At 44.4% G+C, this 19048-nt stretch overlaps 1 protein-coding gene across 1 annotated transcript in view; it reads left to right on the top strand.

Moving 5' to 3' along the window:
- LOC126198786 (soluble guanylate cyclase 88E) overlaps nt 1-19048 on the top strand; it is a 122247-nt gene that overhangs the window by 14311 nt on the left and 88888 nt on the right. Inside the window, exons 2-4 of the mRNA XM_049935356.1 lie at nt 341-467; nt 3840-3994; nt 8768-8973. Coding sequence (XP_049791313.1) covers nt 341-467; nt 3840-3994; nt 8768-8973 — 488 coding nt within the window. The remainder of the gene's footprint in view (nt 1-340; nt 468-3839; nt 3995-8767; nt 8974-19048) is intronic.

The raw sequence follows: 19048 nt of genomic DNA, 5'->3' as shown, positions 1-19048 counted from the left end.
TTAAGTCCCATAAGATTTCACACACACACATCTTTAAGTCTTTCTAAGTTCTAGGGGACTGATGACATCAGAAGTTGAGTCCCAAAGTGCTCAGAGCCATTTGATTTTAATCTGAGGTGAAAACATTAGGCATTCCATCCTGTATAATGTGTGTGTGTGTGTGTGTGTGTGTGTGTGTGTGTGTGTGTGTGTGTGTGTGTGTGATTGTGTGTGAGAGTGGGTGTGTGCGTGCGTGTGCACGTGCACTTGAACTGGTCTCAACACGAGAAGCAAGGCAATGTTAATCCGGCGCCTCGAGTGAGTGACAGCAATTTTCAGGTGTGACGACGTTCCGTTGCAGGTGCTGGGAATTACGGAGCGCGAGTTCTTCGACCAGATGGGAGTGCACTTTGTGGGCTTCGTCAGCCAGTACGGCTACGACCGGGTCCTCTCCGTGCTGGGTCGCCACATGAGGGACTTCCTCAACGGTACGTCACCTGTCTACCCTCCTACTCCACGTCACAGGCTGTTGACGTACACCGTGGTCTAAGCATGTTTGCATTATAAAAGGGATAAGCAAATTGTCTGAAATCATTTTTCCACAAACCGGAGTGGTGCCGATTACACTGTAAAAAATAAGCAATCTGCTTCAGACAGGCATGTGATAAAAGATTAAAAGCGTGTCTTAAGACATTTAATAGCTCATGTAAGAGTAGGTGTTGCCAGGAAGATGTCAGTTGGTCAGTGTTTTGAAGTGTAGATAGATAGATAGACAGACAGAGAGATAGATAGATAGATAGATACGAGGGTCGTTCGGTAAGTAATGCCCCAAATATTTTTCCTCAGTACATATTTATTGTCAAGAGTCAGAATCCGGTGACAATATACATCAACATGTCTTGTCCATGTCCTATTTCTCACGTAGTCTCCATCACGTTCTATAGTCGTACGCCAATGTGGAAGAGCATGTATTCCTTGCTGTTAAAAGCTCTTGTCCTGTAGGCGTAACTATGTTTTCACTGCATGACTGACACTCTCGTCATCTTCAAAGCGTGTTCCCCGTAGAGGATCTTTAAGCAGCCCAAAGAGATGAAAGTCCGAGGGTGCGAGGTCTGGACTGTAGAGTGGATGAGGCAATGACGTCCAAAGAAATTTGGCGATGTGATCCCGGGTTCTCAGACTTGTGTGTGGGTGTCCATTATCGTGTTGGAGCAAGACTTCTGATGGATTCTTGACCGATGAAACACGTCGGAAACGGTTCTTGAGTTTATTCAGAGTCTTAAAGTATGCCTCTGAATTGAAGGTTGACCCTCTTGGTATCACATCCATGAGAATGACGCCGTCACAATCCCAGAAGACTGTCACAATGACTTTTCTGGCAGAGAGGGTTGACTTGAATGTCTTCTTTTGTGGTGAATGAGGATGATGACACTCCATTGACTGCCTTTTCACTTCCGGCGCAAAGTGGTGTGCACCCAGCTTTCGTCCTCCGTAACGATTCGTGACGGAAAGGCCTCTCTGACGGTCTCACAACGCTCCAACAATTCAGATGAAATGGCCTTTCTTTGAATCTTGTGGTCTGCTGTGAGCATTCGTGGAACCCATCGTGAGCACATGTTTGAGTATCAGAGAGTCTCGATCACTGCAGACGCACTTCCAATGCTGACCGACAACTGTAGAGCCAATTGTCGAGTTGTGATGCGCCGGTCGGCACGAATAATGGCATCCGCACGATTCAACATGTCTGGAGCAATGGCTGTGACAGGACGTCCCGAGCGTGGCTGATCATGGAGCTCTGTTTCTGCATTTCCTGGGACTGTAACTTTCTTTACCATCGCCCAACTGTACTCCTATCAACTGCATCATCGCCAAACACTGCACACAAACGTTTATGGATGTTCATCACGGTTTCTTTTTCTACACACAAGAATTCAATAATAGCACGCTGCTTGTAACGTGAGTCGCATATAGACGCCATTTTGACGCTGTGCTACGACTCGTCCATCTGCCAGAACGGTTCGAAACTTCATCGGCGCACAGAATAAACATCAAAAGTGAAGCACCAACAAGAATGTTTGTCTATGTGTACTAATGGCAATTTAAGAAAATGTGGGGCATTACTTACTGAACGACCTTCGTAGATAGATAGAAAGAGAGAGAGACAGAGAGAGAGAGAGGTTTTTTGTTCCTCATATCTCCAGCAAGCAAATAATTATATTCAAGAATGTGGAATAAAACAAAACTTTGTAACATGTTTTCATTTCAAAAAATATATTAAATTTATTATAAACATGTAATTTTTTATACACTGATGGGAATAATTCTTAGGCTATCAGGAGATTTTTTTTTCCTTTTTTGGTACTAATCTTTCATTTGTTTTATTATTATTATTCTCATTTTCTGCCAAACACCGATAATTCATATTAAAAAGAAGATCAGCAATATCACTTTGTTAAAGACATCAACCTTTCGACCGTTTTGATATTGTGCTCCATCTATTCTTATCCTGTACTAATTTTTTCATATCTACTAGGGCCTACAGAAAAGCAATGCCTCCGAAATTTTATGCGAAAACTCTTAAAGCTTTTTAAATAAAACGAACTTCATCAACATTCTACATCTTTATTCTTCATGTCTACACATTTATTGGTCAGTATAGCCACTCGCGACGAACGCATAACTCCCAACGAGAGAGTGCTTTGTGGATACCGTCACTGTACAATGTTCGACGGAGTCACAATGTCACTTCTGCTTGCACCGCTCCATCACTATCGAAGTGATGTCCGCGAAGGTGTTCTTTAAGTTTTGGAAACGTGAAAATCAGAGGAGCTCAAGTCGAGCTGCATGGAAGGTGATCGATGGAATGGGAGCCCGAGGCGTCGGGTTGTTGCAATGTCGCAGCGTCAGTGTGTATTCTACACTACTGGCCATTAAAATTGCTACACCACGAAGATGACGTGCTATAGACGCGAAATTTAACCGACAGGAAGAAGATGCTGAGATATGCAAATGATTAGCTTTTCAGAGCATTCACACAAGGTTGGCGCCGGTGGCGACACCTACAACGTGCTGACATGAGGAAAGTTTCCAACCGATTTCTCATACACAAACAGCAGTTGACCAGCGTTGCCTGGTGAAACGTTGTTGTGATGCCTCGTGTAAGGAGGAGAAATGCATAACATCACGTTTGCGACTTTGATAAAGGTCGGATTGTAGCCTATCGCGATTGCGGTTTATCGTATCGCGACATTGCTGCTCGCGTTGGTCGAGATCCAATGACTGTTAGCAGAATGTGGAATCGGTGGATTCAGGAGGGTAATACGGAACGCGGTGCTGGATCCCAACGGCCTCGTATCACTAGCAGCAAAGATAATCCTCTTTCCCCTATAAACACTTTATCAGAAGCTCAAGATTTTAGCTGCTGGTATGTTACTATACATAATGGATATCTTCCTCGGGGGAGGGGGGCATATCTTCCCAATATTGTTTCGACTACACTGCAGTAATTTCGGTGGCAAGCCCTTACACATCATCCTTACCGTCCAGATCCCTCCCATGCGATTTCCATGTTTTTGATTTCACTGAAGAAAGACGTTCATGGCCGTCAATTTGCTTCAGATGAAGAGGTATATGGCTGGATACAGTCGTGGTTCTGTAGGCAACCACAAACGTTTTCCCACGAAGTCAGTGGCCGTGTTGTCTTACAAGCGGTAAACATATTAACAGTAATAGTGGTTTCTTTTGAAATAAAAAACAGCTTGCTTACTTTCTTTCCATCTGTCTCGTTTTCATTTGACTGTCTCTTGTATTCTTTAAGGTACAGTTAGAACTGGAATCTCTTGCCGAATGTTTCTGCACAGGTCTGGACAACCTCCACGAGTACCTGAAGTTCTCGTACCCACGCATGCGCGCGCCTTCCTTCATCTGTGAGAACGAGACGCGGCACGGCTTAACGCTGCACTACCGCAGCAAGCGACGCGGCTTCGTCTACTACACCATGGGGCAGATCAGAGAGGTAAGCTATTAACCATGGGTTGAGGGACGTAAGCCATAAGTGTACTACGCCATTGGGCAGATCAGGAAGGTAAACCATAAGTGTACTAAACTATGAGTGAGAACAGTGAGATAATCTATAGGCCAATTTTACCATGGGGCTGATCAGGAAGGTAGCCCTTAACCCTGCTACACTATGGAACAGATTAGGAAGATAAGCTATAGGCTTACCAGACTCTTGGACAGACCAAAGCAGCAAGCTATAAGCCAAATGCAGCATGAAACAGATGAGGTAGCCAAGCAGTAAGACTATTACATCATGGAGCAGATCATCGAGATCATCCACTACTACACAGTAGGAGAGTCCAGAGGGCCCTGTCAAAGGCCTTCTACATCACACGACTAGCGAGGGAGGTAAGAGAAACATATGTTACACTGCAACCTATATCATAAAGGCCACTGCAGAACTGATAGTAAGGTAAACCAAACTGCAACTATATCGTGAACGACATCAGAGATGTAAGCAATCAGGTACAAACGTTTGTCAACAAGTAGCAGCACATCAGATTAAGGTGCTGCTTTTTCTGTAAACGACCAATCATCTTCCCTGCAAGTAATCTACGAGCACATGACACCCTGATAGAAATGTTTACTGCGTACAGCAGCTGAAATGAACAAATAGCTGTATATGACTGAAAAATGCGTGCACTGATTCCGTTTTTTTACATGTGAGTATGTGAAACAAGTTTCAGTGTTGTGTGCCATAGTGAGTAGTGTTGTGGGGAGGTGGAGTTGCTAGTGATTGTTTCTCCACTCCTGATCAGATGAACTAGAAAAATTTTCCAATATGAACAGTTTGACAAACCTACAGGTGACAAATCATAATAGATGTATTGACAGACAAGAATGTTGAAGTGTAGCCTCAGTCGCTCTTATTCAAATAAACAGTTAATGTAAATGATTCTCTAACAGTGAAATACAACGTAAAGCTGAACCATTCTTAGATACCTGCTGCTATTGCCCCATGGTACCCCAGACGATAATATGTTGCCCATAGCTAGAGCACACCAACGAGTTTTGTAATATGATATTTCTCTAACATCGAATTTGTTCCATGCATGAAATTTCTATGCATCCAGATAGATAAAAAATTGCGGTGGAACAGTATGTCGATAAGCCGACAAGAAAGCTCAGTTCTGCATAAACATCTCTCTCTCATTGTGTTGACATGCATGTGGGATTGCTGGCGTACTTTGACTACTTTCACTCCGTACCTTCCTACAGCCTAATCTTCTGGCACGATTCAGCTGAGGTTTGAAAGGTATTTATTCTACAGAAGCGTGTAGTAAGTACCGTATACTACTTATTTATGAAGTAGATAACCTACTACTGGATTTTTATACAGCTTACAAAGCCATCAAATACCATGTGAAAGATTTTCGTATTCTGTCGTCCCCTATGTGCAGACTATTAATCCTACATAAAAAATAAACACGACTGTTCTATGTGAAATTTTATGTAGTTAAGTTATAGTATTGGGTTACATTTTTGCATGAAGCAACAATTTTTCGAGTTATTTAAGAAAAACGCGATTAAAAGTCTCTTATTTACGTGTTTCTTTAATAATTCGAAAACTGCAGCCTCTAGCGAAAAAGCATCCCAGTACAAAATTTAACTACGTTAAATTTCCTACAAAAAGGTTCTGCTCATTTTTTCTATAGGACTAATAATTAATGCATAGCAAGTGACAGAATATGAAAAATCTTTTGAAGGGATTGCGGGTTGCATAAAACTCAGCAGTAGGGGCAGCTGAATCAGTTTGTATATAACAACGAAGAACAAGCACCTACCAGCCATCGGTGGAAAATAGGAAACTAGTTGTGACTTCGTCGTAGTGTCGAGTTCTTCTATAGGTGCATCCATCATCATTACTATTAGCATATGCTTTTCGCCTCCCCTAGCATGAATAGTGCCTTCCAGTGAAACAAAGCAGAGAGTATCAGAAAACTGCAGGCAAAACACAGCGGAACCTTAAAGCTCTTCCCCTGTCACGTTCCGCATTCCTGAATCCATTTAAATGGCCCCAGCACTATCTAGACCAGTGGTTCCCAGCCTGGGGTAATTGCCGCCTGAGGGATTAAATGAAATTTTCTGTGGGGTAAAAACTAAGCGGTTCGATTATGTTTCTGTCAATTAATTTCAAAGGATCATCACTATTAGCACAGTTTTGTAAGGCTCTAATGTTGATTATATAAGTGTCAATAATTACTTTTTCTCAATTACTGTCATTAATGCAGTAGAGATTACAGATTCCTCACACAGCCCACCCATTACATACATACCTTGTGCTTTGTCCTGTACATTGCAGATGATAAAAAAGAGACATTACGTAACAAATGATGAATGTCTCAAGAAAACGTCTTCTCCAAGTTGTACGTAATACCTGCAGTAGTCCGGAAATTGCTTACTTACTCGCTTCGAAACAGATAAATGAATTAATTGCCAGCACAACACAGTAGCAACTACATAAGGGTTACTATAGTGCTGCACACAGCATTGTTATTTCTGTTATTATTATTTTTAGAGTGGTTAGACATAAATCATCACTAACAGCCTGAAATCGTCCAATTTCTGCCAGGTCGGAAGTAAGGAGTGCAGCAATCAAGTAATTTACAAACAGTCAGTACAGTGCAAACATGTGAACTTGTTTAGTTTTAAATGGGGTTGCAGTGTGCAGGTCAAGCAAGTGCCGCAATGGAGAGGAGTAATAATGGATGTTTTCCAAGAAGTGTCTACTCTCACTGAGGATAGTTAGCTTTGTTATCTGGGAAGGGATTTTGGGTAACACTTGCGATGAACCACGAATTCCTTCATCATTCATTGTAAAACACACACACACACACACACACACAAACAAACACACAAACTAAACATCATTCATATTTCATCATTTTAAAAGTTGAAGTGTTCCAAGAAAAGGCTTTCATTCTACTCTACTGGCCATTAAATATGCTATACCAAGAAGTAATGCAGATGGTAAACGGGTATTCATTGGACAAATATATTATACTAGAACTGACATATGATTACATTTTCACGCAATTTGGGTGCATAGATCCTGAGAAATCAGTACCCAGAACAAGCACCTCTGGCCGCAATAACGGCCTTGATACGCCTGGGCATTGAGTCAAACACAGCTTGGATGGCGTGTACAGGTACAGCTGCCCATGAGCTTCAACACAATACCACAGTTCATCAAGAGTAGTGATTGGCGTATTGTGATGAGCCACTTGCTCGGCCACCATTGACCAGACGTTTTCAATTGGTGAGAGATCTGGAGAATGTGCTGGCCAGGGCAGCAGTCGAACATTTTCTGTATCCAGAAAGGCCCGTACAGGACCTGCAACATGCGGTCATGCATTATCCTGCTGAAATGTAGGCATTCGCAGGGATCGAATGAAGGGTAGAGCCACGGGTCGTAACACATCCGAAATGTAATGTCCACTGTTCATAGTGCCGTCAATGCGAACAAGAGGTGACCGAGACGTATAACCAGCGACACCCCATACCATCACGCCGGGTGATACGCCAGTATGGCGATGACGAATACAATGGCTCTGAGCACTATAGAACTAACCTAACGACATCACACACATCCATGCCCGAGGCAGGATTCGAACCTGCGACCGTAGCGGTCACGCGGTTCCAGACTGAAGCGCCTACAACACCTCGGCCACACCGGCCGGCGATGACGAATACACGCTTCCAATGTGCGTTCACCGCGATGTCGCCAAACACGGATGCGACCATCATGATGCTGTCATCAGAACCTGGAGTCATCCGAAAAAAATGACGTTTTGCCATTTGTGCACCCAGGTTCGTCGTTGAGTACACCATCGCAGCCGCTCCTGTCTGTGATGCAGCGTAAAGGGTAACCGCAGCCATGGTTTCCGAGCTGATAGTCCATGCTGCTGCAAACGTCGTCGAACTATTCGTGCAGATGGTTGTTGTCTTGCAATCGTCACCATCTGTTGTCTCAGGGATCGAGACGTGGCTGCACGATCCGTTACAGCCATGCGGATAAGATGCCTGTCATCTCGACTGCTAGTGATACGAGGCCGTTGGGATCCAGCACGGCGTTCCGGATTACCCTCCTGAACCCACCGATTCCATATTCTGCTAACAGTCATTGGATCTCGACCAACGCGAGCAGCAATGTCGCGATACGATAAACCGCAATCGCGATAGGCTACAAACCGACCTTTATCAGAGTCGGAAACGTGATGGTACGCAATTCTCCTCCTTACACGAGGCATCACGACAACGTTTCACCAGGTAACGTCGGTCAACTGCTGTTTGTGTATGAGAAATCGGTTGGAAACTTTACTCATGTCATCACGTTGTAAGTGTCGCCACCGGTGCCAACCATTTGTGAATGCTCTGAAAAGCTAATCATTTGCATATTACAGCATCTTCTTCCCGTCGGTTAAATTTCGTGTCTGTAGCACGTCGTCTTCGTGGTGAAGCCATTTTAATGGCCAGTAGTGTACATTTTAGTTCGGTGCGGGAGGGGGGGGGGGGGCAACAGACGGCAGAAATTGGACGGGGATAGTAGCTAATGTCTGATTGCAATCATGGGTATTGGTCTAAGGTAGGTTGGTAACCACCTGCCTATAGCGCCGTATTCGCACAGTAGGTCTTCGCTAGCCGCGCCTGTCCTCAGTCTGGATACACTGCAGGAACGGCGGGGACGACTGGCGTCGTTACTGACGTGGTGCTGTTTGCCGTTGGGCAGGTGGCGAGGCACTTCTACCACAAGGAGATGCGCATCGAGCTGGTGCGCGAGGAGCTACTGTTCGACACGGTGCACGTCACCTTCCAGCTGACGTTCGACAACCGCGCCTTCACGCTCGCCTCGCTCACCATGACGCGCGAGGAGAAGCACCTGCCCATCAGCGCCTCCATGCTCTTCGAGATCTTCCCATTCTGCATCGTCTTCGGGTGAGTAGCCTATTCCGATCGGTCAGGGGCGCTGGCACAGCCTGGTGTCCAGTGTGTTCGAGGTTGACCACCTGTGGCCAATGTGGCTGTAGTCCGTTAAGACTCAGAAAGGTTAATTGTTTTCTTGTCTGTAAACAATAAGGTTTTAATAATAATTTATATCTTTCCACGTGGCTGCAGCCAGAAAATATTGCAGCCTGCATGAAGCATGCGAGCATTTTGGGGACTGTAGTCGACTTCGGTTTAGTGGAAGAATTTTGGGAAAGTGTGCTTCATTTGTAAAGGAGACCGCATATAGGACGCTAGAGCGACTTATTACTGGGTACTGTTCTAATATTAAGAACCCACACCACGTCGGATTAAAGGAAGAAATCGAAGCATTTCAGAGGGGGGCTGCTAGATTTGTTACCGGTAGGTTCGAACAACATGCAAGTATTATGGATACTCTTCTGGAACTCAAATGGCAATCCCTAGAGGGAAGGCCACGTTCTTTTCTAGGAACACTGTTGAGAAAATTTAGAGAACCTGCGTCTGAAGCTGACTGCAGAACTAGTCTGCTGCCTCCAACATACACATAAGGACCACGAAGATAAGATACAAGAAATTAGGGCTCATACGGAGACATGCAGACGGCTGTTTTTCCCTCGGTCGATTTGCGAATGGTGTAGGAAAGGAAATGACTAGCAGCGGTATATGGTACCCTCCGTCACGCACCATACGGTGGCTTGCGGAGTATGTACATGAGGATCCAGTTACTTCCAAGGTAGGAATTATTATGACAGTATACCAGTGGAAAAGGGTTGGGGCGGCGGTGCCACTGTGCAGCGAACCATTCTTGACAAGGCTCATCATAAACTTACAAAAGCGGCAATGCAGGGAACACGTGGCGCTCAAGAAAAACGTACAACTGACTGGTGCTTAGCCAGTTTCACTCGACTCGCTGACACGTCAGCACAAAGCCATTTTAATCGAACTGCAGGAGACAAGACCACGATAAGTAAATTCAGTACTCCAAGTCAATGATCGTTCTATACAGAAAGTTGATTAGATTCAAATTCTAATCTTCGTAAGTTCTTGTAGAATCTGTTGAAGTGAGAGACATGACGAAAATTAATTCGGTTGCAAAACGAAAGGAAAAAAAGGTACCGTTTACTTCATTATGTATGTAGAGTGGTTCAAATGGCTCTGAGCACTATGCGACTTAACTTCTGAAGTCATCAATCGCCTAGAACTTAGAACTAATTGAACCTAACTAACCTAAGGACATCACACACATCTATGCCCGAGGCAGGATTCGAACCTGTGACCGTAGCGGCTAGAACCGCAAGGCCACCCCAGCCGGCTATGTATGTAGAGGGTGCTTCAAAAATTTCATTGCTATCTCTGAGTACAAGTCTCTTACAGAAAGAAAGAGAAAAGACCATATAGACATATGTCCGAAAATCATTCGTTTTCGAGTTATTAATGAAAGTTAACGTTCAGTGGATTTCCAGGTAAAGTCCAACAACTTCACTTATTTAAAATGCACCCGTTTCACTAGTTGTATCCTAGACTGAGTTGTGTTGCCAGGAATAATTGATTACATTCGTCGTTCGTTAGCGAAAAGTGCTCCTTTCAAACATGGCAGGATATTCGTTTCAAGAGCAAACAGAGAGGATTTTTACGTACGGCCGCGCAAATGGCAAGGGCATGAGGCGGCGCGGCTGTATCATACTTCGTTTCCAGGTCGAAGACAACCGAGTCATCCAGCCTACGGTGCTGTGTATCGTCGCGATGCCGATATAGGATCCGTAGCGTCACATACGAGGTGCATTCAAGTTCTAAGGCCTCCGATTTTTTTTTCTCCGGATTGGAAAGAGATAGAAACATGCGCATTGTTTTAAAATGAGGCCGCGTTCATTGTCAATACGTCCCAGAGATGGCAGCACCGTACGGCAGATGGAATTTTACCGCCAGCGGCGAGAATGAGAACTGTTTCAAATACTTAAAATGGCGACGTTTTCCTTACTTGAACAGCGTGCAATCATTCGTTTTCTGAATTTGCGTGGTGTGAAACCAATTGAAATTCATCAACAGTTGAAGGAGACATGTGGTGATGGAGTTATGGATGTGTCGAAAGTGCGTTCATGGGTGCAACAGTTTAATGAAGGCAGAACATCGTGTGACAACAAACCAAAACAACCTCGGGCTCGCACAAGCCGGTCTGACGACATGATCGAGAAAGTGGAGAGAATTGTTTTGGGGGATCGCCGAATGACTGTTGAACAGATCGCCTCCAGAGTTGGCATTTCTGTGGGTTCTGTGCACACAATCCCGCATGACGACCTGAAAATGCGAAAAGTGTCATCCAGGTGGATGCCACGATTGCTGACGGACGACCACATGGCTGCTTGTGTGGCATGTTGCCAAGCAACGTTGACTCGCAACGTCAGCATGAATGGGACTTTCTTTTCGTCGGTTGTGACAACGGATGAGACGTGGATGCCATTTTTCAATCCAGAAACAAAGCGCCAGTCAGCTCAATGGAAGCTCACAGATTCACCGCCACCAAAAAATTTCGGGTAACCGCCAGTGCCGAAAAAATGATGGTGTCCATGTTCTGGGACAGCGAGGGCGTAATCCTTACCCATTGCGTTCCAAAGGGCACTACGGTAACAGGTGCATCCTACGAAAATGTTTTGAAGAACAAATTTCATCCTGCACTGCAACAAAAACGTCCGGGAAGGGCTGCGCGTGTGCTGTTTCACCAAGACAACACACCCGCACATCGAGCTAACGTTACGCAACAGTTTCTTCGTGATAACAACTTTGAAGTGATTCCTCATGCTCCCTACTCACCTGACCTGGCTCCTAGTGACTTTTGGCTTTTTCCAACAATGAAAGACACTCTCTGTGGCCGTACATTCACCAGCCGTGCTGCTATTGCCTCAGCGATTTTCCAGTGGTCAAAACAGACTCCTAAAGAAGCCTTCGCCGCTGCCATGGAATCATGGCGTCAGCGTTGTGAAAAATGTGTACGTATGCAGGGCAGTTACGTCGAGACGTGACGCCAGTTTCATCGATTTCGGGTGAGTAGTTAATTAGAAAAAAAATCGGAGGCCTTAGAACTTGAATGCACCTCGTACTATTGGTCGTGGAAGACCACGCGTTGCTCGTACGCCTGACCAGGAAGAGCACTTCCTACGGGCTGTCAAAGAAGAGCCAGCTATTAGAGAAAGACAAATAGTCCTGGCATGTTGTATGTCGCTAAAATTGAGCATGGAGGATACTTCACGAGCAGCTCATGTATCCGTATCATCTTCAACGTGTGTAGGGTCTTACACCTGCCAATCACCCACAGGGGAGAAATTTTGCCGATGGTTTGTACCACAAACTATCAGTCCGTTGATTGTCTCTTCTGTTTTGTTCACAGGCGAGGAAAAGTGTCGGAGAGATGGAATAACGAATTTCCACAACCGACACATATCAACCTATCGCAATCGTCATGCATCAGTTTAATATGTGGGCTGGAATTGTAGGTCATTGTCTGGTAGAGCCATACGTTCTCTCAGAACGTCTTACAGGTGCTATCTACAGGAACTTTAGTCAGAACATTCTCCAACATCTGCTACTAGGTGTTTCCCTGCAAATAAGAAGCAATATGTGCTTTTTACTTGATGCAGCTCCAGCACATTTCAGTCTCAGTATTCAAGAAGCATTGGCTGTTATCTGCCACTGGCTAGTATCAGAAGGATAGATAGAGTAGGGCCGGTTGGATGGCCTGCACGTTTCACTGACCTCTGTTCTTTGGATTATAGTTTATGGGGCAACCATAAATAACTGGTCTATCCAGCTGATCACCCAGATGTAGAAACTCTTGATTGAGGAGTCATGTACGCCTGCGTAAACATTCGAAATTGTCAGGGAGCATCTGAAAGGGTGTGACAGTCCATGATTACGCGAGTGTATCTGTGTTTAGATGTGAGAGGAAGACATTTCGAGCATTTATTATGACTTTATGTGTTTATGAGCTCCAGTCACCTAAATTATAAACTTTCATTACTAACTCGAAAGCGACGGACTTTGGATATTTGTTTATGAACATTTTTCTTGTTTTTTTTTTTAACGAACCTGTCCCAAAGATTGTAAAAGTATTTTTGAAACAGACTGTACTAGTATATCGTATGGTTTTACACACACACACAAGTTATAATGTTGATGTCCAAATTTGAAAACGAGTATAGAGCACTCGGAGTCACTTGATACAGTAGGCTCCTCACATCACCCCCAAATGATTGAAGTTGGTACTCATTACGAATGTGATATATTGTTTGCTTTTCCGCTCTGCAGTCTCATTCAGCAGATGGACCGAAACCCCCCCTTCTTCAAGCTGGCCCTTGGTCCGTCTTAATGCAGTTCAGTTTCGACAAGTTCTGGCGCAGGAGTTCGAATCCCTCAAGCTTCTTTGTTGGCTCTTGTACCAGGTGAGTACTGTTGGGTGGATGTTCGTTCCAGCGTTGTCGCCACCTGGAGGTCGCTACGAAAGACCAGATACTTTCCGAATCAACCGAGGGTGTTTCAGGCGAGTTGTTGGTGGATGTTGTAGGGAATCGTACAATCATATAGCACGGGTGGTTGATGTTTTTGGGAAACACTAGATATTACACGTATGGCGTGGCCTGCTCGCTTCCCGATTTGAATCTCACAGAGCACATCAGGGATGTACTATGGAGACGGGTTGCATCAGGTCAGCATCCACCAACCCCTCTCCAAGACTCATGAGCAGCTCTGCAGGAAGAAGAGTGTTACTGCCTCAAAGTGAAATTGATGACATCATTCACAACATATCCCGTCGTTGTCAGACAGGTACTGGTGCCAGAGGTGGTCACATCCCATACTGAGCACATTAACCAGTTGTCAGAACGTCTCTGCAAATCCGTTAAGTTGAAAAATAAAACGAAGAACATTTTTGTCTACCGTAATGCATGTTGCATCTGATTACGTTCTGTATTCTTTACATTGTTTCTACTTTACTATCACCTGTTTATACTGTTTTGTGGCAAAATAAAACCAACCTTTCAAAATATCCGTTTGTTGCTTCAATTTTGGACACCGGGGTATTTAAATGATTAACTTCGTGAGCTCACAGGCTAATGTAAGCGCGAGAGAAGCCATTGCACGCTGAAAAGCTGGTACATTAACGATCGGTGTAACTGCCAAAATGTTCAATACAAGCATGCAAATGCGCATGCAGTGTGTTGTACAGGTGCTGGGTGTCAGTTTGTGGGATGGAGTTCCATGCCTGTCGCTCTTGGTCGGTCAAGGACGGTTAATGCTCTCTGTGGAAGACGCTGGAGCTGTCAATCCAAGGTGACATGTCCACACCCTCTAGAGCATGCTGGGCTATAACAGCGATATGTGGGCGAGCGTTATCTTGTTGGAAAACATCCCCTGGAATGTTGTTCATGAATGGCATCAGAAACGTAGAATCACCAGACTGAAGTATAATTTCGCAGTCTGGGTGCATGGGATAACCACTAGAGTGCCCCTGCTGTCATACAAAATCGTATCCCAGACCATAAATCCAGGTATCGCTCCAGTGTCTAGCATGCAGACAGGCTGGTTGCAGGACCTCAAATGGCCTCCTTCTAACCAACACACGGCCATTACTGGCACCGAGGCTCCATCTCTCGTCAAAGAACGCAACAGACCTCCACGCTGACCTTCAATGAGCTCTCGTTTCACACCACTGAAGTCGCACATGGCAGTAGTTTGCGGTCAGTGTAATGTACATTACAGGGCGTCTGGCTCGGAGCTGTCCTTGAAGTAACGGGTTTTTAACAGTTCCTTGTGTCACTGAGGTGCCAACTGTTGTTCAAATTGCTGCTGCAAATGCAGTACTATGTGTCACAGCCACACATCGAACACGATAGTCTTCCCTCTCGGCAGTGCCACGTAGCCGTCCAGAGCCCGGTCTTCTTGCGACTGTGCATTCCCATGACCACCGCTGCCATGAACATGTACAATGGCTACATTCCTACCAAGCCTTTCACCAGTATCGCAGAAGGAACACACTGTTTCTCATAGCCCTATTACACGACCTCGTTCAAACTCAGTAAGGTGTTGGCGTCTTTGTCGCCTTAAAGGCGACATCAACTCCCCATGTCCAATCTCAAAGGTAAATAACGCTCACGACCGTTACATAGTGCAAAGCAAACCTGATTTGCTTCCTGGCCGGCCGAAGTGGCCGTGCGGTTAAAGGCGCTGCAGTCTGGAACCGTAAGACCGCTACGGTCGCAGGTTCGAATCCTGCCTCGGGCATGGATGTTTGTGATGTCCTTAGGTTAGTTGGGTTTAACTAGTTCTAAGTTCTAGGGGACTAATGACCTCAGCAGTTGAGTCCCATAGTGCTCAGAGCCATTTGCATCCTCTTAGTGGTGCTACTAGCACCACTATTGTGTGACTGGCGCGAAATTTTAATAGACGTCATCCTTCAGATGGAGAAACACCCCTATCAACTTTCGTTTATGTGCGCATCTCCTTCTGGGTGTTGTAATTTCTTTTTCCTTCAGTGCTTTTGAAGCTCAGTATTTTTTAAGCCCTCTGCCACTAGAGGGCTCCGAATGTAGCTTGTAATATGGCAGTGTCATCGTAACTATTTCGGTGCGTGAGAGACAGCACGCTGTAATCGAATTTCGGATTCGAAGAATTCGTCCACACATGGAGCTCCCTCTCCTTGAGCGTGACAGTTGCAGATCAAACACAAGCGATGCGACATCTGCAATAATGCGACGCCTTGGGTTCATTGTCAACGATCACTAGCCTATTTCTATCTGTTTCCAAAACTTACGGAACACATTCGAAGCCTTCACTTCGATAATGATGAAACGGTGCAAGCAGAGGTCGGGTGGTGGCTCCGTCAAAATGTCAAATATTCTACAGTGAAGGTATCAGCAAACTGGTCCACTCATGGGAGAAATGCGCTCGTCGCCGGTGTGACTATATTGATAAATAAATATGCAGACACGAACAATAAAGATGTAGAATGTTAGTAATTCTTGTTCTATTTAAGAATCTTTAGGGGTTTTTGATAAACGTAAACATGGTCCACAGTAGGCTGTAAATCGTGCGATTAGCTAATTTCGACTAAGCGTCATAGTCAAGCACATTTGTAACATCTGTACTTCACGTCATTTTTCAAATCATTCTTAATTACAAACATTTCACGATATTTACATACATTTAACGATATGGCTACTTTTTACTTGTAATTAAGAGTGATTTGAAAATGACATGAAATACAGATGTTACAAATGTGCTTGATAATGACGCTTAGTCGAAATTAGCTTATCGCACGATTAAGCAAACATAGCATTACAGACTACTAAGGACCATGGGTATGTTTATTAAGGGGAGATTTACTATCTTTGACCCGAAAAAAGAATGTTCTTTGAGAATTTTCTTCTCGGGATGTGTTATAGATATCACTGTCAAATTTGGTCAAAATATTTATTGATATTTCCTCTACAAAATGGAATTTTTTCGACCGGAAATGTCGAAGATCAAAGGCGGAAGTGCCGTCGGGACGAAACAAAATTTCGATGTAGACCTCCACGCGCGGTATGTCAGAGGTCAGCAGGCTCGTCTGAAATCAAAATTGAGTTGACGTTAGCGACGTAAATAAGATTCTTTAGGAGTTGTATCTCGCTTAATTTGGACCATAGGAAACAAAATGGCGGCCATTTGAAAAAAATATAGTGTTTTTTTCATCGATTTTTCGACTTCGTCGGCCAAATGAAAATATTTATAGTTGATAGATCGGAATAAAAGTGGTACAACTCATAGACAATTTAGTTAGCTTCATCGGAAACAAAGAATCATGCCAATCGGTTCGGTAGATTTGAAGTTCCATTCCGCGATATAAAAAAAAGTCATTTCGAGAAAAACGCGTTTGAAGTTTTGACTACATATAAAAAATGCAATATTATGAAACTGACGTTCAATCTGCTCTTCCGGGTCCATAAACTAGTCCTCCCTCCTCCTCATAGAGGTCGTTCTGCTCGATCTAGGCCATCCTGCGCTGCTCCAGAGCCGCTCGTACGGCTGGTGACAAGCGGTTTTTGGCCGCTTGAATCCGGTGGGCGTCCGAATGCTTGGCGAACTGCGTCGAATAGAGTCCCAGGGTGTCGTCCATCGTTGTCAAGGTCTTCAGAATTTCTGAATACCTTTCGTTGAAGCTGCTCACTGCCAGGAACGTCGCAATCTCCACAGAATGCAAATGCTTGGGGGCTTACTTCCAAACACACGCGTTCAAACTTCCATTTGAATTTTGTGTGTTTCCTCCCGAGCACCGGTACAATAACTCGTCCTCCGAAAGGGCCTCGTAGATCGGATGAATCAGTTTTGAACTTCTTTGGAGACCGGCTGGTCGTGTTGATAATCGTCCAGATGTCCAGTAGCCTCTGCAATGCGCCACTTGCGCCATCTAGTTTCCCCAGCCGGACAATTTTGATGTTGTGGGTGGTCATCAGTCGAACACTTGTGGGAATACGCTACCCAAATTGCCTTCTTCATCTGTTCCACCAAATTGGAATGCCGTCGGATTGCCAAGCCGTAGTACGTCGTAAGCTCCTTGATCACTTTATCAGTTTTAGTCATGGGCATGCACATAGAATAATTTTTCGCTGCTACAAAGTCGAAATTCCCAAAAAAAACTGGTGCGTGATAAAGGCCGATTTCAGGCAGATGCATTTTTTTGTTCAACCGCGAATAACAAACATTTCGGTTCCGTATTCGGAAAAACCGTTTCAGGGGTAGATTCTCAACACTTTTATGGATCCAAAAATGCAATTTAAAAAAATCGATTTTTTGAACCAAAAGACAGTAAAGCTCCCCTTAAGCATCTGGAGGCTGTCGATCCCCAAAAATAGAAAATAATAAGGATTTTCCTATAATAAATACGATGATATTACTTTCCAGGACGCCCTCGCAGTTCTGGAGTCGGATCGATAGTCTTACCTGTGTACCTCAGTTGGTAGGACAGCTCCCGTCCAAACTGTCGTACTATAAATTTGTCAAGAAGCTTCGTGACTGCCTGTCACTATGCTGGAAAATGGAAAAATTCCCAGCATTTGGATTTGCAGTTGTATTGCACGTATTATCTTGAAGCAGTTGCAGTAGTAATAATTTCAATATCATCTGTCTTATTTCCTAAAGCTAGTTCTCTCAACAGAACATCTGCCTTAGTTTTACGGTACTTCTTCAGTAATTTCAGATGTCTGTTGTCATTTGTCTCACACTGTTTCCGTTCTGAATGTTCTTCACCGACGTCTATGTTCTTCTAGTCAACTCTGGCTAAAATATAATTTTGGGAACGTTGTTCGTCTCGGTTTTCTCGAGTGTAAAAGTAGGATGCACAACGAAACAGTTTTTACGAAAACGAGAAACACCAGTACATTATGAATTCTTAACCATCAGAGGTGCCTATGCCGGCCAGACCAGGTTCATCGAATGGACGCAGAGTGAAGGTCCATGTAACGAGTGACAGGCACCATGTTAAGACCCCTGCAAGCATGACGTGGAGAGCTTTCCCATCACCACCAGCGACTAGCACATACGAGCTAGTACGAGACATGAATGGCGCCATTGCTAGAGTGTTAAGATGCGTTAGCACGACTAAGCAAAGCTAGACAAGCCAAAAAAAGAAAGCGATTTTGTAACGTCACAGAAGCTTCTCTAGACATACGTATCACCTGCGAGAAATGTAACAGGAAGACATACCATCTCGCCATAAGTTGCTCAACAATAATTAAAATAATACACGTCGGCAATCGAATGTAAATACGCTATGAGCTTCTTACGGTATCTGACCCCTTGAGGCAAACAGGCAATAATTTCTTTAAACAAATATCACTCTTTTCATGTCATATACGCAGCGGGTACGGCGAGGAGTTCTTGAGTTACACAACACATAAAGCATCTGAGCGGAATGAGGAATGCTTTCCGTAACAGAAATGGTGTTTCCCAGCATTTTCAAGTTTACCATTGTTTCCACACAATGTATGTACGTCTCGATTATTGCCCTATCGAGCTGATA

This window comes from Schistocerca nitens, chromosome 8, assembly GCF_023898315.1.
Source record: "Schistocerca nitens isolate TAMUIC-IGC-003100 chromosome 8, iqSchNite1.1, whole genome shotgun sequence".
In the NCBI taxonomy this organism is placed as follows: domain Eukaryota; kingdom Metazoa; phylum Arthropoda; class Insecta; order Orthoptera; family Acrididae; genus Schistocerca; species Schistocerca nitens.
The sequence above is the reverse complement of the archived record's forward strand: the minus strand, read 5'-3'. Positions and strand labels throughout refer to the sequence as shown.